Genomic DNA, 24,967 nt, shown 5'->3' on the forward strand with positions numbered 1-24,967 from the left:
GGGCCTGACATCTGCGTTGGGAATCTAGCTAGTAATTAGAAAGTAATTTTTGATACATATCAGTCATGAGTTTTTGCTAAAGAAGTACTTTTACTTTTAATACTTTGAGTACTTTTAGTTTTAGTTTACTGAAGTAGGATTTGAAATATTTTGTGGTAGTGGTACTTTTGCTTCAGTAAAGGATATGAATACTTTACTGACCACAGGATAAAACATTTTAAATCTCTTTGGGTCTTGATTGGCTTTTATGTATTCATACTTTGATATTTACATGAGCAGCCTTTTTTAAAGAGTGGTCCAAACACACTTTTCATGACCTGCTGAAATCAGGTGGTCACTGCTGGTCTAAACACTGGCATCTTACTGATGAAGCAGTTCGTTCAGGTTGCATGGTGCAACGTGTCTGTAGCATTTGTACACCTTTACTGTAAATGATGTTGGAGTATTCCTGTCCCAGGTGGAGGCTGGTGCCAGCGTCTGTAACAGCCTGGTGCTATCTGGTACAGGTCAGCAGCAGCCAGGCTGGATGAAGAAACACGTCTCCATAGCAACCAGGCTAGAGGACTCACTTGTGATTTCGAAATGACTACCAGAGAGCAAGCGAATAAAAATCCCCATGAAGCTGAAAAGTTCAGCCCACAATCTGAAAGCGTTGGCGGAAATGAGCAACGTGCAAAGGTTTACCTCCTCAGAGAGCCTCCAGGAGTACGGGTGGAAATATCAGGTTCATCCTGAGGGCGGTGTTAAAGGTCATGGGTTTGTTGAAAGTCAAAGGTGAATGTGCGCAGCAAATTTCTCAGCAATCTGTAGCAAACGCTTGATTGTTAGAAATCCTGTGAGTGTCCACAGTGGTGGAGGTTCATCTTCTGGGTAGTAAGAATTTGCTAATAGATAAAAACTCATGACAATGCATCCAGAAGATTCTGTTTTTTTTCCTGTGCACCACTGAAAATGTCGAACTGATGTTTAAATCGGGAGGTCTATCAACCCTCACAGCACATGATAGTAATACAAACATCTGGAATAATCTGATGTAGGCTTGTTGTGGCTGTTGTACCATAATCTCGAAGTTCCTAGGCCACTAAAGTCCATAAACCTGATTCAATCTTCTTGTGAAAATCTGATGTAATGTTGTATTGAACTTATGTGGCTCTTACAAGCTTATTCTTTCACAAAGAAAGAACAACACAAAAATGTATTACAAAGATATTAGACATGTGTTAAAAATATTTGCACATTCTAAATACAGAATACCCAGGATGCATGTTTGATTGGCAGAAGCCAAGAGTTATATAAATTAGAACATAATCAACTATTTGTTGAGCTGTTCAACTTTATTTTAAAATCTTTTTTGTATCACGATAACATAAATGAATGAATCTGAATATTTTCCTGCCTGGCGGAGCGACACTCATGTGAGAATCACTGACTTTAAGCAGTCTGAGTTGCCCACATGAAGAGGATCTGTTCTCGTTGAGCTGTGGAGGACAGCATCCCCACCGTCACACGTCAGAACAAAATGTCTGCAAATGTGAAGAGGTCAAAGGTCGACCAGGAGTCACCAGACGTCTGATTATTTGTCACACGTTCTAGTCCCAAGCCAGTCCAACAGATGGTAGCATAATCACATAATGGATTTTTTAAGGCGACACCTGTGCTGCAGTGACAGGAATAATGAAGCCAGACACCCAGGGGCCAAACATGGGAAGGGGCCAGTATCACCGCAGAGACTTCAGGCAAACTTTGGAATCAATACCACCATAGAAAAAAAAACTATGATGTCATTTCAAAACAAGGCAAATCAGGAAAGACGGGAGAGAAAACAGCAGCTTAGAAATGTTTCAGAATGGTTTGACATTGGTTTGTAATAATTTCTAATCCTGTTTTCAGTTTTAATATCTTTTTTGTCAGTATATTGATTGATTGTTCCTTTAACACTCTCTCACTTCCATGTTGCAACAGCACGTTCGTGACTGATTAACTTTCATCTGATTCTGCAAATAAATTCCAAAGATTCCAAAATTCCAAGTTTCTGTCTTGTATTGTGAAACACAGTTCCTCACAGGGTGAGATGAAGACCTACAAATCTGTAGAGGCAGAAATATGATGTAATCTATAACGCTGTAAAGCTCAGAGAGTCACACAGTCAACGCAGTGTGGTGAGAAGAGCTATTTCTTCAATATGTTATAAACATTAATAACCACTGCAGATGCATGTGTGTACTTCAGCTCTTTGTGCAGGCATGATGGTGGATGTAGTAAAAGATGGCTGGGGGCCCGTTGAGACTGTGTATGTATGCAGATTTCAGTGCTCCATCAATATACTGAGGAAATAAGAAGATCAGGATGGAGTTAAAAGTTCAGACTTTTCAAACCAAAGCTGCAGAATCTTTACAAGAGGAAGTCTGTGAGAAACACAAAAAATCAGCACTTTTTAGTGAAATCCAGACAGTTTTCTCACGAATAAATCGGAAATTTAAGAGTTTTAGCTCATAAAACTGCTCCAGGTGAGTTCAGACTAGATCATATTAAATCTTAAAATCATCCATTAATATTTAATGTGTTTCCAAATGAGGAATTTTGTTAGAATTCTACATAAAACTGAGGCTGGTGTCACTCATAAAAAGGAGAAAATGTCAGAGACACCTTGTGTGGGGGAAGGGTGGCTCCTTCTCTCCCTCCCTTCCTCCCTCCCTCTCTCTCTCTCTCCCTCTCTCCTCCTCTCTCTCCCTCTCTCTTCAGCACACACACACACACACACACCCTCCCTCACCACACACACCATCCCTGGCCACCAGCAGCGTCTGACGGCTGCATCCTCTTTGCCGTAGCAACGCGGGGACCTCTCCATCCTCCTCTGCGTCGTCTGCATCTAACATCCCACCGACCGCAGGAGCCTTTTGTGTCTCCACGAGGGGCCATTGTTGTTCCTCCCTTCTTCTTTTTTTTTTTTTTTGGAGAAAAGAGCAACACCATGGACGTGATGGGTAACAGGGAGCGACGAGGCGTGAATTTCAAGGGCTTGCTGAAGAGGAATTGGCTTCTGATTGCCACGGTGTTATCAGTGCTGCTCGGTATGTGGAAGCCCTCTGCTCATGTGTGCTGAGAGAATGAGATGCTTTCATCCTCACTGATGCCATTTTTTTTTTTTTTACTAATCTTCATTGCTGTTTTTATGTCTCTCCCTCCCTCTTTGTTTTGCTCCCAGCTACTGTCACTGCTGAAATAAATCCACCTCTTTTGCATCAGCTGGCTGCTGCTTGACTAAAGAGCAACAGTAAAAGCTGTGATGTGTGTGTGTGTCTGTGTGTGTGTGTGTGTTAAGTGGCACATGCATTGTAATTTATCATTATATGTCATTTAAATGTGGAGGATGGGTTCAGAGGAGACATAGCCTCTGTCCACCCCCCCTCGTGTCTGGACGTGTCTCAGTCAAACGTGACCAGACTAAAGGGACAGCTGATGCTGGGTCTATGTGAGGAGTCAGCACAGTGCATACAGTCTACATGCGACTGTTCAAACATATAAGCTTCAGATGTTTTCCATTGAATTATTAGATGGATTTTCTTTCCATGTTTGTGACAGCTGTGATGTTATATTAAAAGGAATATTTGAACAGCTTCTGGAAATAAGTTACATTCTGTCTGAGAGGGAGCTGAGGAGATCTCATGTCTGTGTCAGGGTGTTATTATCCTAGCTTAGCATAAAGACTGAAAGCGGGGGGAAACAGCTAGCCGGCATCGGTCCAAAGCTGAAAAAAAATCCACCTGCCAGCACCTCAAGCTCACTCATTAACACATTCTTTATTATGTGTTGACTCACAGCTGGACGGCAGCCACAAGAGGAGCCACAGACTTTGTACTTTGTACCCATTTTAGATTTTTCTTGCTAATGTCTCCTGATCCTACTCCGACAAAGATGTGAACAACAACTGTGTTGCACCATTTGTTTTCAACCTACCTCTAATTATTGGTACAGTATTCGAAAGAAGAATCAATTTAATACTCTGGACAGATTTTGAATGTTAAAGCAGCATTGTGTAGAAATTGGTATTTTGCGCTTTAGCATCCCCAATTTCAGAGTGTGTTTCCACTGTGGTAAATATGAACAGTTGTATATGTGTATTTCTTATGATTACATTACTTATGATCAAAAAATCAATCCAAATAATAATAATTTAAAAAAAAGAGTCAATCAAGTACACAACACAGGACATAGAAGGCAGCTCAGAATTCTTACGAGTCAAACAGGACTCGTTTTTTTGTCCTTTTATTTCACAAAGCTCACGCTAACATTGTTTCACTTTTGTCATTAAGTCCATAGCAGCGACCGTTTAATAAGTCCCACTTAGTTCCGGGCAGCCCGGCTAACAAACTGAGCAAGCATCAGCATCATACAGGAAACTCTGTAAATCACAGAGCCTACTTTCTCTGTCCACAACTTTACACTCACTCTATATACCATCATTTTATCAGTTGAGCACTTTCCAGCCACTCCCTTCATCTAATGATATCAACCTGACCCTCTTCTCAGGAACTTCTCCTGCTATTCTTTATTTAATTGTGCCCACATTCCTCATGCACTGTTAAGCATGACGCACTCTCTGTTCCCTGGAACCAGTATAACTTCAGGTTATGAATATATGCTTATTGCACTGTAACTTGTAAAGGGTTAGGTCATGTCAGTGATACTGTGTGACTTTCTTGTCCTGTCCTTGTTCTTTCCCCTTGATGACCTCGAGCCGCCCAGTCAGTTCTCTCATATCAAATCATACTTCTGAAGGAAACATTTGATTACTTTATAATGAGTATTTGGCTGCTTTTTGGTCTTTAGTAGCACTAAAATAAAGTCACAGTTAAAGGTAAAGGTCTTAAATTTTGTCATAGAAAAAGTCCACATTTCTTAACGTCATTGTTTTGAACTCAGCACAACTCAAGGTTGAGTCTTAAAATATCAGCACAGGGTTGGGGAGGAGGTTACATCCTGTCTGGTGCTGTTATAAAATCATGCAGTGAGTCTAACTGCGAGCATCATAAATGCAACTGTGAATGGAAAGAGAACGCACAGTGCCAACATCCAAAAATTAAACCAGGCAGGTTTCTGGACCTGTGGTGGACGTGCAGACTGGTTTGGTTAATATAGAAAGCCTTATATAGAAAGCAGGTATTTTGACCACAGGGTGCCACAGGGAAAAGGTTAGGATCATCAGAATTAAGATAAACTCGGGGTATGAAAATTTATCCTCAGAAAACAGATCTTGTTTTTTTAAAAGGATCATCAGGTGTCTCAGTTCACCTTTAAGACAGCTGTAATGTCATTACTGCCTTGTGTCTGTTAAATTTCAACTAATTGAACGTCTCTTAATGGCATTTTTTATTGAGGAATGCAACGTGATCATTCACAATGCATCAGGCAGAAGTAGACAAACAGAATGAGAAGCCACCCCTCTGATCTTCTGTTTCCTGGAAGAAATTCCACTTGTATGAAATCATTATCTTCAGTTTTTATTACAGTAAATGATGCATTTCTTGTTATGATTATTATGCAAGAAATCATAGGATAAGATAAGATATGATAGACTTTATTCATCCCACACCAGGGAAATTCACTTGTTACAGTAACTCACAGTACACAACATGGATAAGAAAAATACGTATTCATAATCATAATCGTTAAACATATGACAGAGATTCCAGCTGGGTTTTAACGCCTCTCCACACAGCACATTCACATCCTGACTTTGGAGGAAAGACTTAATAATAATAATAATAATAATAATAATAATAATAATAATAATAATAATAATAATAATGTTCATTGTTTCCCAACATTACCATCTTAACCTGGGTGATGGTTACTGAAATGGACAAGAAATAGAAATGACACACAGATAATTAGCCAACAGTGATAAATGTTTTTTGAACAATAGAAAGAAGTAGAGGGTAGAGGAGATATATCCTTTTTTCCCTTTGTTCTTTGTTCACTACCAGTGAAGAGCTGTATATTATATGTATTAAATTATTATTAATTATTATATTTGATATATTTTTAAAAGGTTTCACTGCAAGGAAAAATTCAGAGAAGTCAGAGAATCTTTGCACAAAACCTTTTACGCTCTTCTGAGGTGCTTTGTGCCTTTTTTAAGAGAGTTAAAGCTAACCCTAACCCTAAACTTAACCCTAACCCCAAGGGGAGATGGAAACACTTTTTCTGAACAGGTTCTGACGTAGCAAACAACATCTGATGAACCCTTCCTCACGCTGATACATGAAACAAACACAAAGGTCATATTTACGTCCTATTTTCTGTTTGTTTTTCACCATTTGTTTTCACCTTTAGTTCTGGTTTTCTGACTGGAGAATTTGCACCACCACCTACCGTCTAGCAAACCAACCCCATCAACACACATCAACACAATTGTTAATATCAATTGGAAACAAGCATTCATTCTTTGTAGGTGCAACAGTCGGTGGTGCAGTTGGCATCCCAAGCCAGTTCCATCAGGTACTTAAGGTCCATAGATACTAAAGTATAGGTCATGTTTTGATATGCCAGTTGTGGCATCGACAGACAATTTGCTGTGTCATCACAGTGTTTTACAAGCATCTTTAATGCTGGTCTGGTATGTGTGATAACACAGATGGAGGCTTGGATGTGAGGCTTGGATGTGCATGTTAGTCAAATCACTGAGCGGGATACATGTGAAGTTTATAGCTAGAAAATATCGACCAGTGTGTGTTGTGCCTCATGAATTCTGTATAGATGAAACCTCACTGACCTGTGAAATAATGTGACAGTTTCTTATGCAGAGCAAATTCTGCATTCATTGATATGTATGTGTATATATGCAGCCATCACTGTTGTCTGCTGTGTGATGCGACAAACGCCTCTCTGTCTTGACATTTCAGGGATCAGTTTGGGCGTCGTGGTCAGAGAGTATGCGTCCCTCTCCCACCTCCACAAGCAGTACTTTGGCTTCCCAGGGGAGATCCTCATGAGGATGCTGAAGCTCGTGATCCTCCCGCTCATCATTTCAAGCATGATCACAGGTAACTTGAATTATGGTTTCAGGTTGTATTTCAGAAACATTAAAAGAAATACCTCAAAACTTTGAATTAAGTTCATACAGAAAGGTATACACAACCAACAGGTCTGAGCTGATTTATCTCCAAATCTGAGTATTCTGAACTAACTACAGCAGTAAAATACACATACACATTAATGTAATGTAACTTTGGTCTGCAGAATGACTACGTTTAGGTTAATTGGTAAATCTAAAAACTGTATTTAAAATAAAGTTTTAAATGCAGGACTTTTACTTGCTTTAGTTAAACATACTACAATGTGTTTTTAACTGGTTATGAAACAGCCTCAGTTAAATACTGATGCTTCTTCATGATCTATAGAAACAAAGGAGACCATCACTAAGAAGACTATTTCTTTATAGTTTTTCTTAATGTCTGCCGTTATTTCGGATTAAGTTGTTTTCTCCTCAAAATCAATGAATACCACTTTTGTCAACCAGGCCAGGCGCCATAATCAACACAAACTCCAAAAAAAGATCCAAGCTCTTTTCCCATTACTGGTTCTTTACCAAGAACCTTTACCACCCTAACCTTTACCAAGAGTTTTAGTTGCATAACCCTAACCGTACCATAACCGTGTTTTTTTTGTTTGTCTTTTTGCAACGATTTTTTATGACAGAAAAAACTGGGGCCTTGAAATGTAGAATCTGCACTTAGTTTCACTGGATCGTCACAAACACTAACTGTGTTTTTGCCGATGTCTCAATACCAACGTTCTATTCAGCCGTAGTGTTGGAGCAACCACAGGTTATTGTGCGGACAGTTGATTTGTCAATTTGTCCTTCGTCCAGAAATGTGTTAATCAATTAATAGTGTCAATCTCTGTATTTATACATCTTTATATCCCTTATTGAAATGCACTTCACCATTCTGCCTCATAGAGGGCTTACACCATGACGCCATGCTGTATCTCTATCTTCCATGCTGCTCTGTTTTTAATCCATTGCACTATAGCATACAACTATGCTATACTCTTGCTATTATTATGCTTTTATTGTTATTATTTATTATTGCTCTTTAATCTAGAAGTCCATATGGTATTTTACGCTTATTCATTTTAGACTATTGTGTGTACATCGCTGGTCCTGAGTACTTGTTTTCATTTCATGTGTAAGCATGCAAATGACAGTAAATAAACCTTGAAAACCTTAATATCTTTGGGCTGTGGGGAATTGAAATGAACAATGATGAAACAATTCAGATGAGACAAGATAGAAAAGATAAAATACTTAGTTGAACTGGACAGTCACACATGTGCAGATAAAGACAAGCTGTTAATGTATGAACCCATTGAGTGCTTGTTAGCCATGTCCGAATCAAATACTAATGAAAGACAGAGAAATGTATTGTCAGTGCCGCTGATAGCAGTAACTGACAGTAATCTCTACCAATCAGATGCAATCACAGTGTATCAGGTTCTGCAGTCGCCTGCAGTCTGCATACACTGAATCTTATCTGATTGAGCTGTCCAGAGAGGAAACGTTCACAGATGGCACGAGAACACGGCCGGATAACTCGATACTCCAGGTGAAAAATGTGATTCAGGAGCTGCTTTACATCTTCTCTGACTAATCCCCTCACCTCCTCTACAGCAGTGCATCAGGACTCCCTGCTGAACTGGAGTTCATTCTTAGAGCTGCAAACTGAAGCGATTACACAGAATACTTCACAGAAGCTTCAAAGCGATCTCGCTTATGACATGTACTTTATGATGTCTGTTGATTGGCATTGAGCATTTTGTTCCATTGTTTGTCCATGAAAGTAGTTCCTCATTTGGTTGCTCAGGATTTGTTTTTTCCCACCTGCATGTCCCTGGAGTTTTTCCACACCTGCGTACTATTATTTTTCACTGTCTGCCACAACTTACTCAAATATATAGAGAGGCCTATTGTGGTTTAGAGTTTCAGGCTTCAGGTTCAAATAAGCATGCAGAGGAGAAGGGAATGTGTTCTCTGCAGTGCAATATGCTGCTGAGGACGGAAACCCACCTGACAGCAATTTATTCAGCTGTATGTATAATTTCTGACATGTTTTAAGGTGCACTCATATAATGATGCTATATTTAGAAGTAGAAATATAATTTTACAATTCCTTAAACATTCTTTGACAGGGGCGCCCTAATGGTGCAGTTACAGTTCCAACCAAAATGGCCTTTGTAGTGAACAAAATTATCTATTAGAAAGTACAGAAAGCGTATGAGCATTAATAAATACATAAATAACCTCTGTTTTGCTGTAGTGCACTTGCAAAGTACTTGACAGAAGCTATTCAAGGATGTATTATATAGTTGGACAGAGTGCACTGGTGGTAGGGAGATGCCATATTTTAAGTTTTCAGATATATAATGTGCTGTGCATTGTGTCTGGACTATTTTCATGACCAGCTGTTTTGAAGTCGAGTCTAATCTGTCATTACCTGTATTATTTGCATTAATGTATTGCTACACAGTACAGCCTAGTGCACGAGGCATTATAGTGGGTGATATATGATGGTCAATTAATTTAAAAAAAAATTAGCTTTCCTTTATTAGCCAATTAGCAGTGTTGAGGTGTTTAAGAGACAATTCAAATTTAAAGATACAGATTATTATTATTATTATCATTATTATTATAATTATAATTAATTATTGCATATTCATTTTGAGTTACAGACAAAATGTTGTTATTTTGTGTGATCTGATCAAACTGACCAAACTTTAAAATCTCCAGTCTGTCTTGATGCTTGATACCTAAATATTGTGCTCTTGTGTCCACAGGTGTTGCAGCCCTGGACTCTGAGGTATCAGGAAAAATAGGTCTGCGAGCTGTTATTTATTACTTCTCAACAACCATCATTGCAGTTGTTCTTGGTGAGTTGATATTTTCCCTCCCACTGTCACTCAGACGTTATTTTAAAGTGGTGATTTATATGAAACCGGTATATTGTCATCACCGCACACTAAGCAGAGTTATCCTTTGCAGGCATTATTTTGGTGATGACCATCAAACCAGGAGTCTCTCAGACTGCTGATCATATTGACAGAGAAGGAACCACGCCCAACGTTACAACAGTTGACACCCTCTTAGACCTCCTCAGGTGATCTCCCAACCACATGATACAAACTACAAATTTATTATGATCAAGTTTCCATCTACTGAATTATGTTGACGTAAAAGAAACTGCAGAACTTTCCTGGATAGTCTAATAACCCCAACAAAATTCCAGACTTTATACTTCTGAATTGTCACAGTCAAACATGATGAATTGCACAAATGGAGAAAATGTGCATGTTTTTGGATTTTTCTCCTCAAAAGTATTTTTGGTGTCATACTGAGTTGTTAACTTACATCATGACAGAAGAATGAAATCACATTGACTGTTTCAGGAAGTTGCATCACATTGGAAAGTTAGGTCAACTCTAAAAGTTATCCAGACTGAAACCTGCATTACCTTGAACTGTTACATTAACTTGGAAAGTTCTGTCAACTCAAGATACATCAACATAGAGCTCTTTCATTTCACACATTTAAGTCAACTCAAAATGTTCCATTAACCTAACCGAAGTTATGTCAATGCAAAAAGTTTTCTAGTTTGAAACTTGCAAAAGCTTGAACCTTTATGTTAACTTTCAATGTTGCATCAACTCAAAATGTTATGTTAACTTTGAATGTTGCATCAACTCAAAATGTTATGTTAACTTGCAAATTTAAGTCAACATTAACTTCCAAAGTTGTGTCAACTCAAAATGTTACATTAACATAAATAATTATATCAGTTTGGAAGGTCGCCTACTCCAAAAACTAAATCAACTCACATTGTTACCTCAACATGAAAAGTTGATTCAGCGTGCAAACAGGGGTTTTCAGGTGCTGTAAGAAGATCTAAAAGCTGTGAGGTCCATGTATCCAACACTCCAAATGCCAATTTGTTAAAAACAATAAAAAAATCTACAGCATGTAATGAAAATTTAGTTCCCATACAACTTTCTGTTGACAAAATCATTCTGGGAAAGATATCTGCAAGGAGCTGATGCTGAGTTTTAGCCCCATTCCCTCAAAAGAAGTTACCACATTCACAGCCTCTTTATGAATATGAACATCAGTATCTCTCGGATTTTGACTTACATCAAGAGTTGTTGCAGTGGCCATGGTCTGGTGTGATCTGAAGAGAATGGTTGTAGTACACATCATTATCTTCTATGTATTTCATTCACCTCCAGTCTTGTCTTTTCCCATCACCAGAAACATGTTTCCAGAAAATCTGGTGCAGGCTTGTTTTCAGCAGGTAAGGTGCTTTGCACATCCTACATTAGGTTCTGGTGAATATACATAGCCATGTGAATGTACTTGTGATGTTGCGAAATTTGTCTACACTGTAGTACAAGACCAAGCGCAAAGAGCTGGAGCCTCCGAAAGCTTCAGAAGACACCACCACGATTCCACCTCTAACAACTACTATCATGGCAGTGGTAGAGGTAGGTGTGCACATTATTCTGTTCAGTCATGCTTTGCCTTTTTATTAAGCAAGCAAATTTACTTGTACCAGTGTATTCTGTTTCAAAAACCCATTAACATTACCTGTCTGTTTTTTTTATCTTTATGTGACAACAGTGCGTCCTTGTTGATCCGTCTGTTGCACTTTACGTTTCGTGTTTCTGCACCTGGCAACCAGTGTCTGATCTAAATGCATCAGAAGACCCAATAATGAGCCATAAGTAACCACGGGTCATTGGGCTGTGATCCTGTACAAAACATTTGCACAGCTCATCAATGGGTCTTTAGAGTCAGCTAATGGTGGTTGTGAAAGAAGCTTCCTGGCCTGGTCTTGGTTAGCTGAATGAATCGCCTCCTTGTTTCCTCTCTTGGCAGAATATAACCAAGGACTATAAAATCATCGGGACATATTCAGATGGAATCAATGTATTGGGGCTTATCGTGTTCTGTGTTGCTTTTGGCCTCGTCATTGGGAAGATGGGTGAAAAGGGCCGTATCCTCCTGGAATTTTTTGATGCGTTGAATGAAGCAACAATGAAACTGGTCCAGATTATTATGTGGTATGTATAGAGTCTTAATCTATGCGTTATGTTCAGCTTGGACCTAAAACTTAGACATGAACCCTGTGTTTTAGAAAAAGCTGAGAGTTGTAACTAAATATTGTCACATCGCAATAGCATTTATTTGACCAATATATGGAGCCCACCAGCACATGACACAGTAAAGACAAATTAGCCAATAAACAATTTCTTAAAGGCTATGTGTTCAGTGACAATATTATGCAAATTACATCTACATATTGTTTAAAAAGTACCAAAATATAAAAATAAAAAAAACTTTCAAGTAAAAGTCCTGCATTCAAAATGTTGCTAACGTGTTAGCATTAAAGTATTTGGATTATTAATGTTACTGAACAATTATCTAATGAGAAACATTTTTATTTTTGACAATTTAATATGTATTTAGTTTTACCAGAGCTCATCTTAATCCATATAATGATTTACTCCAGGTTGTTGGAGTCCTGTACTGTGTATCACATTAGCATTGTGGTCTGTAGTTTGTAGTGGGATTTTTTTTCTAGCAGTCATCTCAACAATATTTCCCTCATAATCATATTGGCAACCTTCCTCTCGCTGGGATTTTTGTAGCCACTTTAACACATTTGGATTTGGAACAGTCAAAAGAGCGAAACTCTGTTTTCAGGAACCCCCTGATCACTTACACGCAAGTACACATTCACACCTGGAAGCTGTCCAGTGCAGCCACAGTCTGATCTGCCTGATGGGCTACTGACCAGCTCCACTGGAGGGAGGATTTGGGGTTCAGGATCTTGCCCAAGCTGCTCAGTGCTGGTAATCAGGCAGGGGTTCACATGCTGCTTTTCATTTACCCCCCCACCTGGTTACTGAACCAATGACCTTCACAAGCTTTCTTTGACTTCAGGCCTCCCCTTGCCCAATGTACTGTGTGAGTTCCAGACCAAAACCAATTCATTGAAGTATCGTAGAAGGAGAAACTAGAAAACTGACAAAAAGACTTAAATGATTAATTGATATTAGATATTTATGATTTAGTATATAGTTCTGTTTATTGACTAACTAGGGAATGAACTTATCATCTAAACCTCTGTCCAAATGCACTATATTTGCTATAATTTTGTATTTTATACCCCAGAAAATTCAAACATCATGTGTTTTTTCAGCTACATGCCAATAGGGATCCTGTTCCTAATTGCTGCTAAGATCATCGAGGTGGAAGACTGGGAGATCTTCAAGAAGATGGGTCTTTATATGGTGACGGTGCTGAGTGGGTAAGCTGTCCCATTACTCTGTATCCGCCTGTTCCACACTCTGAGATTTATGGTTGACATTTGGGCCGATTCTCCCCCCAGTGATACAGTAAAAGCTGTGCTCTGTGTGGGCGCTGATAAGGGCCAAGGACATTTAAAACTGCTCAACCTGCAGATGCAGTAATGAAAGCTTCGCTCATGCCTCTAAATCTAAATGACACCATTAAAGACTGTACGCTAAATCCCTTCCAGTTAGGTCACAGGGTTAGTCCAAGGCGCCAACTGCTCCTGTGACGACATGTGCATGTTCACACTTTGTTAAAATGTTCTAGACGCAGCTTCAGTGCCTATAAAATAACTTTTTCATGTATTGTTGCTTAACAACTTTAAATTAGAGCAAGAGTTTTTGACATGATCAACAGAAAGACTCAGTTATCAGTTATGACTAATATGTGACATTTGAGCGTGTGCTCCCTTTATCCAGAGGCCTTCATCTCTATATGCTTCATTATCAAAGAGTGACGTGCACTACACTCATCCAAACTTATTGACCTTAACCTTGCATCATGTGATGTTGGAATTTTCACATGTAAGAAAAGAGTAACATTTGTCACACAATTAAATGTGACGATGCTATCACTCAAGCTCACATGACTGTCACTCAGATGACTGAGGATGACCACCTGATATGACTTTGTCTTAGCTACATCTGAGCATGGAAAAAATAAAGTTTCTTGTTTTATTTTAGATGAATGGTGAAACTGAAACCGCCATGAGGGTTGTTAGCCTAGCTTAGCATAAAGACTAGAAGCGTGAGAAAACAGTTAGCCTAGCTCTGTCCAAATTTCAAAAATGCACCTACCAACACCTCTAAAGCTCACATCAATTTCTACTCTCTTTTATCTGTATAATATGAGGTGTACAAGTACCACTGACTTGTGTTGGTAAGCACTGTTTATGATTTTAAGTTCCAGGTTAGCTGTTTATCCAACATCACATGTTAAATGTGCAGTGTGTAGGACTTTATTTTCAGAATGAGACAAATATGGAGTATAATATTCATAATTATGTTTTCATGCATGCATAATCACCTGAAATATTCATAATTATGTTTTCATGCATGCATAATCACCTGAAAATAAGAATCTTTTTGTTTTTGTTACTTGAGAATTCCCCTTTTATATCTACAGTGGGAGCGGGTCCTCTTTCATGGAGGCCGCCATGTTGAAACATCATGTTTTTACAGTAGCCCAGAAGAGACAAACTAAATAGTGACTGTAAACAGGGTCCTTAAAGTGTTGTTTCTCCTTAACACTAGGAAGGTGAGGGTGATGTGAGGAGATTTCATGCAGCGATTACACCACTAGCTGCAACTAAATTATAGACAGTGAACCTTTAATGTATAGGCTGAAAAAAACAGAATCTACTCTTTATTTTAGCACACTGTGAGTGATGTAACTGCATTGTAACATGACAATACACAATTTATTCATTCTCCATGGGGAAACTGAATAGTAAAAAAACAGTGTTTTTTGTTGAGTGATGTGTATTTATTTCTCTAAAAGTCATATATGGTGCTTGTTATATAGTTCATTGTAGCTAGTGTTCTATAATTCGGTCTGTTTCATCCCTCAGTCTAGCTATCCACGCCGCCATCTGTCTGCCACTCATCTACTTCGTCATAGTGAGGAAGAACCCGTACATATTCACACTGGGGATGGCTCAAGCCCTGGTGACAGCACTCATGATCTCCTCCAGGTCAGAATCCACTGAGCTCCTCACTCTGTCATATTCTGCCTGTCAGTATATTCTGACACCAACATTGTCATATACAGTCACAGTAATGAAGCCTGTCACTTGTCTTACAGCTCTGCCACCCTACCCGTCACTTTCCGATGTGCTGAAGAGAACAATCGCATCGACAAGCGGATCACACGCTTCGTACTCCCAGTGGGTGCCACCATTAACATGGACGGCACAGCACTTTATGAGGCGGTGGCCGCCATCTTCATCGCCCAGCTGAATGATTATGCTCTGGATGTGGGCCAGATTGTTACTATCAGGTACATCATAGTTACTCAGCAGCACTTCTAACTGCAGTTATGATACTATAAAATAAAAGTCATTACACTGTAAAATATTACTGTTGTTGTGTGGGTGACCTATAGTCATGTCTTGCTGAATCATACCTTATCCGGGAAAACATAAAAACATAAAGCACAACAAACATTAATGATAACATGACATGACTAACATCAGCAGCTTTCATAACAACATACATACATGTAGACAAAAGTTAGGAATATCTGTTGGCAGGAATGGAATATAATATTTAAGTAATTTTTTCATTATGAACAGTCTTACTTGCAAAGTGAGTTCTTTATACCTACAGGAAGAACGGGTCCTCTTCCATGGAGTCCACCATGTTTTTACAGTAGCATGCAAGAGTATTCAGAACCAACTGAATGCTGAATACCCACTGCTAGGTACCACTACATTTTACACACTGGACCTTTATAATACCTTTAATATTTTTCATATTAGTTGTTCAAGACAAAAATAAGCACATCCATCCATCCATTCATCCATCCATCCATCCATCCATCCATCCATCCATCCAAAAAGTTCTCAACAAATAACAACAAATACCTTACATGCTGCCCTCAAGGCAAGTTGTGTTATGTAATGTCAGTTTCAGGCATTTGAACAAATGCTCTCACATATGCCCTCATAAATCTAAAAGTTCTTCATTTGATATCAATGTTTACAATGCAGATATTGTGTGTGACATACATATATTTCAGTAGCACACAGTCTACTGATGATTGTGAGTATTTTAGACAGTTACGTTTGCTGTCATACGGTGCCACTGATGTGCAAAATTGTCTTTGTTTCAGTATAACAGCAACAGTTGCCAGTATTGGAGCAGCAGGAGTGCCTAATGCTGGGCTTGTCACCATGGTAATAGTTTTAACAGCTGTTGGATTACCTGCAAGTGATGTCACTCTGATAGTGGCTGTGGATTGGCTGCTGTAAGTGTGTTGTTTTTCTTGTCTATAGACTATATAGTTAACTTAAGAGCGGTGCTGTGGATTGACTTTGAGTGGTGTGTTTCAGGGACCGGTTCCGCACTATGATCAACGTTCTTGGCGATGCTTACGGCGCCGGAATTGTCCAGAAACTATCCAAGAGGGAATTAGAGAGGATGGATCTGACATCAGATGTGGACGTCGCCAACCCTTTCGCCCTGGAAGCCACTTTGGATGACGAAGAGTGCGAGAAGAAATCCTACGTCAACGGTGGCTTCACTGTCGACAAGACAGATGCAATCTCCTTTACTGAAACCTCCCAGTTTTAGCCTATGGCTGGCTCAGAGGAGCAGAGAAAGTGCCATGCTGCTATGGATGTTAAACGGAAAAAAACCTTCCATCATGTATCAGCACCATGACGAGAGAGGAAAACTAGACCCATCCAAGCTCAGACATCAGCAATAGCAGCCTCCATTAAAGCTTATCCAAGATGATCACCCTTCATGTCAGACATTTACAACCACGACTAGATTAAAGTGCTTCCTTCTTACACTCAAATTGTGCCAAGATTAAGAGAAGTCAGTTTTCTTTTGAATATGAGTGTGTTCTTGCAAAGATGCATTCAAAAGAAGAGCTGTGTGTGTTTGCGTGTGTGTGTGTGTGTGTGTACGAAAATATTTTTTTTGTATGAGGTCTGTGTATGTGTGCTGCAAAAAAGGAAATGTCAATTGAACACAAGCAAAAACAAAACGATATTCTGAATGTGAAACCTACTTTATTTCCTCCTTGATTGGACAATAATCCTCTAAAATGTCTGAATGATCTTTTTTTGTGTGGCTGTTGTTAAACGTCTATGTCCCATAATGCACTGCTTGTATATCTATATGTATATTTAAACTGTGCCAAACAATACGAAGAGGTTTTTCCACAAGTTGCATGAAGCAATATGTTAAAGAAATGCTAACCGCTGGCTGCAGACTGATTTTTTTATGGAGTCTTCACAGAGACTGGAGATGGTTAACAAAGGCTTATGAAGTCATTGAACACTGTGAAATTTGAGGACATTTTTTCAGAACCAAATCACTAACTGATTTATTGCAAAGTATAATGATCATAAATCGTGTCTGTGTTTAGGCAGCTAGAGGAAAATGACAGTATATTAGACATTCTCAAACAAGAATGTTTGAATTCTCTCCTAATTTATGTGTCAATAATCAAATAATCAAGTGCTTTTTCACAATTTTGCTTCTATATTTAGGATTAAAATATGTTCTAATGCTTAACCAATTGCTCATGTAGATGTGCAGTAAGCTTTCGTCCGGTCAACAAACTCTTGCATGTCATAGGCATTTTTGTTTAAACATGACATGAAAACCCAGCAAAGAATGGTTTGACACTTATGAGGAAAAAACACCTCTGCTTTTTGGACAGTAACATAAAAAAATCTATATCAGTTAACTTTGGTTAAAGACTGCAAACATGAGGAAACTGTTCAAATATACACCTACCGCAACCTCTAAAACTCAACTCATATATAAAAACAAACTATGTTTTTACATTTCTATTTGTAAACTAATTAAGTAAATCAGTCTCGGAAAGAAAGTGAATAAGACTATTTCCTAAAATGTTGGGCTACTCATTAGTTACAAGCCACAAAAACCAGGCTCAACAGCAAAGAAAGAGCAGTCATTAACAGTTACAACAGCTATGACAGCTTTTTCTTTGGTAGTTTAATTTCCCAAAGTCAAATATAACTCAAATGTTGACCAAGACTGGAAAATCTGGTTTGTAGCCATAGCTACAGGGCTTTACCACACCTTGCAACATTTTCTGCAGGACTATTATAAGTCTGTGACATTTGTAACTTGCTATTTTACATGAGCAAAAAAGAGAGTTTGAGATTTTAATATCCAAACATTACAAGCTCATGGTTTCTGTCATGACACTGCCCTCTACCATAGCTGGTCTGTATGCGATGTCAGTATAAAAACGAGAGAAACTGCTGTAGTAGCTAACAAGCAAAACTATAAAAAAATGAAGGTACTACACCACTGTGTGTTTTTGATGCTACAGTATGCCTTTGATGCTTCCAGTCCAGATCCCCTCTTAGCTTCTTGCAAGCTAAATGTGGCTGCATACAATGGTGGCTGAACGTTACCCAAGACCACAAGTCAAAGTGTCGACCACGACTGACATTTGTTGGAATTTCAAATTTGGCTCTGGTTGGCTAACTGCACTGCCTGAACACAACATAGAAATTAACAAGCCTAAAAGTCTAAAGCTGGGCTTGTTGCCCTTAGTGATGGTGTTCATAATGAACCAGTGGGCATGGCTCTATTTAAATAGTATAGTTTATCACCTTTGGAGCCCGTATGTGATCAATTTGTTGAGAGACAGAATAATAATTAGCATTTGATTTGCAAGTCACTTAGCAAAAACTTAGCAAAGACCTGCTGGTTCAAACTTCTAAACTCTCTGTGTTATATCATTAGAATGTCCATGTCTTTGGTTGTGTACTATTTGTTGGACAAAACAAAACAATTAAAGATGTCACTTTTGGCTAGATGAGTAATAAAAAATAGAATTAGTTGTTGCCTTTTGTACAAAGCTGAAGCAGGGGGAAGTTAAAGCAGTGTCCAAAATGAAGGGTTCATGTTCATGGAGCAACAATGTACTTGGTTCATTTTATGCCAGTCAAGCCAATACATTTTAGTATTTCTTGCTTGAAGGTGGAAATGTGGGCTTAATGATGGCTATATTCAGGCTGGTAGCTATTGAAATGCTCTTAATCTACTTGCTCTGGGAGAAAGTGTTGGATGGACAGACTGACCGAAAGGCCTAGCATTCTTTAGTATGTTATTGATGGTTAATGCTTTGACACGAATGCCACAAAAGATGAAAAAATACTTGTAAGTTAAAGCCTCCTGGCAGCACTCTTACTTCTGATGCTTGTGGTCTTATGCTTTGTTTTTAATGAAATCTATGTCCATGTCTGTAACTGAGAGCTGTGTATTAGTATGCAGCAGCTCTATGTGTACGTGCACATGCAGTACTTAAGCTTGGAATAAGTAGTATTGAGTTGTTGGTGGGTGGTGGAGTCAACTTGAAAAAGACACAACATGGGACCAACAACGTTGAGGTTTTCCTGTTGTACTATTTATGCTATTCATATACAGTATATTTCAATGTATACAGCAAGTGCACCCCATAATCACTGTTCCCAGCATGATAATCAATATCACTGTAGTAAAAGCGGCCCTTCTTTGATTGGTTTACTTTCTACCATTGCTGGAGTCTGAGCCAGATACCTTTCAAATCTCCTTGCAGGAAAAAAAATCCACCTCAACACAACTTAGTGAGACTTATGTTATGTTATCACATGCATATAGAGGTATGTATTCTCAGACAACCGATTAATCTACGTTCATTACGAGAAACTGCAAGCTCCTATTTAGTAGTTCTCTCAGATTGTGGTAGAAACTGAACTGCCAGTAGTTTACAGCACAATATTGTACTGTACAATGTGTTCCATTTAAAGGTGGAAGTCCCCAATAGTTAGCCATGCTAATTTTAGTGGTCCAGAAATCGTGTAAGAAACACCTGTGTTGTGCTTATGTACAGTACTGCTCCCAAAACAACAGCTAATGTGTCTGTATGTAGCAATGTTATAAGCTAGGTTGGTGTAGAAAACTACAAATGCTACTCCAAAAAATTCCTTCCTAGAAATCACAGAACAGACTCTGGTGAGATTTTCTTTGAGATTTTGTGGAAATACAGTCCCTAATGCAACAGATAATGTCTCAGTACTTTGCAATGTTAGTAGCTGCCTAGCTAACTTTAAAGCAACTTTATCATTCAGCTATATCCTTAACCGAGTATCATGCAGATGTTTTGATGAAGTCATGAAGTGTTGAAAAAAATCAGTCTATTTTCAGAGTAATCAAAATGTTCAATAAAGTGATGGTGTTTACAGAGTGTTGTCAGGTTTAGTGTGATTTCACGTGACTATATCCTTGGGTGATAACATACCTTGTTTTATCTTGAATGGTCATTCCAGCACTTTTCCCCAAGAGGCCAAAATTTCCAAATCCATTGTGTTTGGAATGCAGTCCAAGTCTCAGTGTCTCCATTTTAGTTGTCCCTACACTGCCAAAAGGGCCACATTTGACATAAAACATGGGTGAATGAAGCTGCTTGTTTGTAATTCTATACTAACGTAGATAAGCCCTTGTGAATCAGGTTGTATTCTACATTTCAAAAGCACACTGACATCAACTGACCCCTTCTCTGTACAGATGACTACTTGAGTACCTACAGTATGTGAATCAACATGTACTACATTATGTGTAACTGCAAGCAAATAAAAGAAAGTTGCTCATTCTTTGTCTGATTTTGTTTTTATTTTCAATTCACTGTCATTTAATGCCAGTTTTCTTTAAAAGAAAACAGGTTTTGGGTAAACTGAGTTGCGAGAAAACATTCTGCTAACGAGGGAACATTACTCACAGTTCAGTTTCTTTTGTTGCATTAATTGAAACTTGGCCCAGCATAATGGATGATTTATCAATACACTTGTCATGACATGATGCTGCCTCAGTTCTGAAGAAGCTGTCCTCTCTGGCTCATCTACACTATATGGACAAAAGAATTTGGCCACACCTGTCTTGTTGGAGGAGGGATAATGGTATGGGGCTGTTTTTCAGGGTTTGGGCTATGCCTTTTATCTCCAGTGAAGGTCTATGTATGCTTCAGCATACCAAGACATTTTGGACAATGCTATGCTTCCAACTTTGTGGCAACAGTTTGGGTAAGGACCTGGAGAAGTGAAGATGGCTTGATGAGTCTGGCATGGAAGAACTTGACTGACCCACACAGAGCCCTGACCTCAACCCCACTGAGCACCTTTGGGATGAACTGGAACGGAGATTGCTAGCCAGGCCTTCTCGTCCAACATCAGTCCTCATGAATGCTCTACAGAATGAATAGGCACAAATTCCCACAGAAACAAACAAAATTTTGTGTAAAGCCTTCCAAGAAGAGTAGAAGCTGTTTCAGATGCAAATGGGGACCAACTCCATATTAAAGTATGTATTTGAATACAATGTCCCTGTTGGTATAATGGTCAGGCATTTGAATACTTTGTCCATATAGTGTATATACCTTCAGAATAGTGACACCAATAGTCAATACAGTATAAGGTAGTTGCCAATTGGTCGTTAGTCTACAAATAAATATGTTGACCTTAGCAACATTATCTGACTCTTTAGACACTTCAGCGTGATGTACCTATCTGTTGTGTCTAGGGCAGGGGTCGGCAACCTGCGGCTCCGGAGCCGCATGCGGCTCTTTCATCGGGTTGTCCCACCCTCGGACCGGGGTCCGATCCGGACCGGATCGCCATATCATCCGACCCGAGATTAATTGTAGAATTTTTTTTTTTTTTTTTTGACAGGCGAGTCTATTTCATGCCGTAACAATTACTTTTCCCTATCCAAGCACTGCACTGAGCAAGCATTGGAAGGTACCAACCAATCGTGTGAGAGGTCATACTACCCATGTGATTCTATCTAGCCAATGAAATCGCCACCTTGAATTCAGAGCGAGGTGCTACGAGTAGTCTCTGTAACGACGACAAAACTGGCCCGGCATCAATTATATCTGGCCCGCTAGATGACGTTGATTTATTTTAATATATATATATATTTAAATATACTTTTAAGTTTAACAATTATGTTTTAAGCCGTAAAACCCCTAACCACACACTTTTATACACCTTATTACACGCATTTTGTACAGTACTCGCCCTAATTAATCAGGACGCAGAACACACGTGGCGTTCTCACTCAGCCAATCAGGAACGCAGAACCCCCCCCCCCCCCCCCCCCCCCCCCGCGCCCAGGTCATGGACCGCGATGGAATTGTCAGGAAAAAAATTGGCCCGCGTCCAAACTTAGTTGTGCCGAACCCTGCTGTAGAGCAATTCATGAGGACTGATGTTGGACGAGAAGGCCTGGCTAGCACTCCGTTCCAGTTCATCCCAAAGGTGCTCAGTGGGGTTGAGGTCAGGGCTCTGTGGGGGTCAGTCAAGTTCTTCCATGCCAGACTCATCAAGCCATCTTCACTTCTCCAGGTCCTTACCCAAACTGTTGCCACAAAGTTGGAAGCAAGCATTGTCCAAAATGTCTTGGTATGCTGAAGCAGACATAGACCTTCACTGGAGATAAAAGGCGTAGCCCAAACCCTGAAAAACAGCCCCATACCATATCCCTCCTCCAACAAGACAGGTGTGGCAAATTCTTTTGTCCAATAGTGTAGTGAGAGCCAGAGAGGACAGCTCTTCAGAACTGAGGCAGCATCAGTCATGACAAGTGTATTGATAAATCATCCATTAGGCTGGGCCAAGTTTCAATTAATGCAACAAAAGAAACTGCACTGTGAGTAATGTCCCCTCGTTAGCAGAAGTTTTCTCCAACTCGTTTACACAAACCGTTTTCTTTTAAAGAAAACTGGCATTAAATGACAGTGAATTGAAAAAAAAACAAAATCAGACAAAGAATAGCAACTTTCTTTTATTTGCTTGCAGTAACAAATGTAGTACATGTGATCACATACTGTAGGTACTCAAGTAGTCATCTGACAGAGAAGGGGTCAGTTGATGTCAGTGTGCTTTGAAATGTAGAAAACAACTGATTCACAAGGGCTTATCTACGTTAGTATAGAATTACAAACAAGCAGCTTCATTCACCCATGTTTTTATTTCAAATGTGGCCCTTTTGGCAGTGTAGGGACAACTAAAATGGAGACACTGAGACTGGACTGCATTCCAAACACAATGGATTTGGAAATTTTGGCCTCTTGGGGAAAAGTGCTGGAATGACCATTCAAGATAAAACAAGGTATGTTATCACCCAAGGATATAGTCACGTGAAATCACACTAAACTTGACAACACTCTGTAAACACCATCACTTTATTGAACATTTTGATTACTCTGAAAATAGACTGATTTTTTCAACACTTCATGACTTCATCAAAACATCTGCATGATACTCGGTTAAGGATATAGCTGAATGATAAAGTTGCTTTAAAGTTAGCTAGGCAGCTACTAACATTGCAAAGTACTGAGACTTATCTGTTGCATTAGGGACTGTATTTCCACAAAATCTCAAAGAAAATCCACCAGAGTCTGTTCGTGATTTCTAGGAAGGAATTTTTGGAGTAGCATTTGTAGTTTTCTACACAACCTAGCTTATAACATTGCTACATACAGACACATTAGCTGTTGTTTTGGGAGCAGTACTGTACATAAGCACAACACAGGTGTTTCTTACACGATTTCTGGACCACTAAAATTAGCATGGCTAACTATTGGGGACTTCCACCTTTAAATGGAACACATTGTACAGTACAATATTGTGCTGTAAACTACTGGCAGTTCAGTTTCTACCACAATCTGAGAGAACTACTAAATAGGAGCTTGCAGTTTCTCGTAATGAACGTAGATTAATCGGTTGTCTGAGAATACATACCTCTATATGCATGTGATAACATAACATAAGTCTCACTAAGTTGTGTTGAGGTGGATTTTTTTTCCTGCAAGGAGATTTGAAAGGTATCTGGCTCAGACTCCAGCAATGGTAGAAAGTAAACCAATCAAAGAAGGGCCGCTTTTACTACAGTGATATTGATTATCATGCTGGGAACAGTGATTATGGGGTGCACTTGCTGTATACATTGAAATATACTGTATATGAATAGCATAAATAGTACAACAGGAAAACCTCAACGTTGTTGGTCCCATGTTGTGTCTTTTTCAAGTTGACTCCACCACCCACCAACAACTCAATACTACTTATTCCAAGCTTAAGTACTGCATGTGCACGTACACATAGAGCTGCTGCATACTAATACACAGCTCTCAGTTACAGACATGGACATAGATTTCATTAAAAACAAAGCATAAGACCACAAGCATCAGAAGTAAGAGTGCTGCCAGGAGGCTTTAACTTACAAGTATTTTTTCATCTTTTGTGGCATTCGTGTCAAAGCATTAACCATCAATAACATACTAAAGAATGCTAGGCCTTTCGGTCAGTCTGTCCATCCAACACTTTCTCCCAGAGCAAGTAGATTAAGAGCATTTCAATAGCTACCAGCCTGAATATAGCCATCATTAAGCCCACATTTCCACCTTCAAGCAAGAAATACTAAAATGTATTGGCTTGACTGGCATAAAATGAACCAAGTACATTGTTGCTCCATGAACATGAACCCTTCATTTTGGACACTGCTTTAACTTCCCCCTGCTTCAGCTTTGTACAAAAGGCAACAACTAATTCTATTTTTTATTACTCATCTAGCCAAAAGTGACATCTTTAATTGTTTTGTTTTGTCCAACAAATAGTACACAACCAAAGACATGGACATTCTAATGATATAACACAGAGAGTTTAGAAGTTTGAACCAGCAGGTCTTTGCTAAGTTTTTGCTAAGTGACTTGCAAATCAAATGCTAATTATTATTCTGTCTCTCAACAAATTGATCACATACGGGCTCCAAAGGTGATAAACTATACTATTTAAATAGAGCCATG

The 24,967-nt window shown here is 39.1% G+C and overlaps 1 protein-coding gene across 1 annotated transcript; it reads left to right on the forward strand.

The window, feature by feature from the left end:
* The first annotated feature begins 2,732 nt into the window (after nt 1–2,732).
* slc1a1 (solute carrier family 1 member 1) lies at nt 2,733–20,756 on the forward strand. The gene is made up of 12 exons (XM_010748134.3): nt 2,733–3,074; nt 6,909–7,049; nt 9,841–9,933; nt 10,046–10,160; nt 11,306–11,348; nt 11,443–11,538; nt 11,933–12,117; nt 13,260–13,367; nt 14,982–15,104; nt 15,215–15,409; nt 16,244–16,378; nt 16,464–20,756. The coding sequence occupies exons 1-12, from the start codon at nt 2,975–2,977 to the stop codon at nt 16,702–16,704; spliced, it is 1,575 nt and encodes a 524-aa protein (XP_010746436.1). The 5' UTR covers nt 2,733–2,974; the 3' UTR covers nt 16,705–20,756.
* Nucleotides 20,757–24,967: the final 4,211 nt, after the last annotated feature.

Source organism: Larimichthys crocea, chromosome XIV, assembly GCF_000972845.2.
Source record: "Larimichthys crocea isolate SSNF chromosome XIV, L_crocea_2.0, whole genome shotgun sequence".
Taxonomy (NCBI): domain Eukaryota; kingdom Metazoa; phylum Chordata; class Actinopteri; family Sciaenidae; genus Larimichthys; species Larimichthys crocea.

Bases quoted from the DNA above. Each gene is read 5' to 3' on its own strand.
- slc1a1 (XM_010748134.3), top strand. From the start codon at position 2,975: ATGGACGTGATGGGTAACAGGGAGCGACGAGGCGTGAATTTCAAGGGC. The intron at 3,075-6,908 runs GTATGTGGAAGC...TTGACATTTCAG, and splicing joins GGTGTTATCAGTGCTGCTCG to GGATCAGTTTGGGCGTCGTG. The intron at 7,050-9,840 runs GTAACTTGAATT...TTGTGTCCACAG, and splicing joins CATTTCAAGCATGATCACAG to GTGTTGCAGCCCTGGACTCT.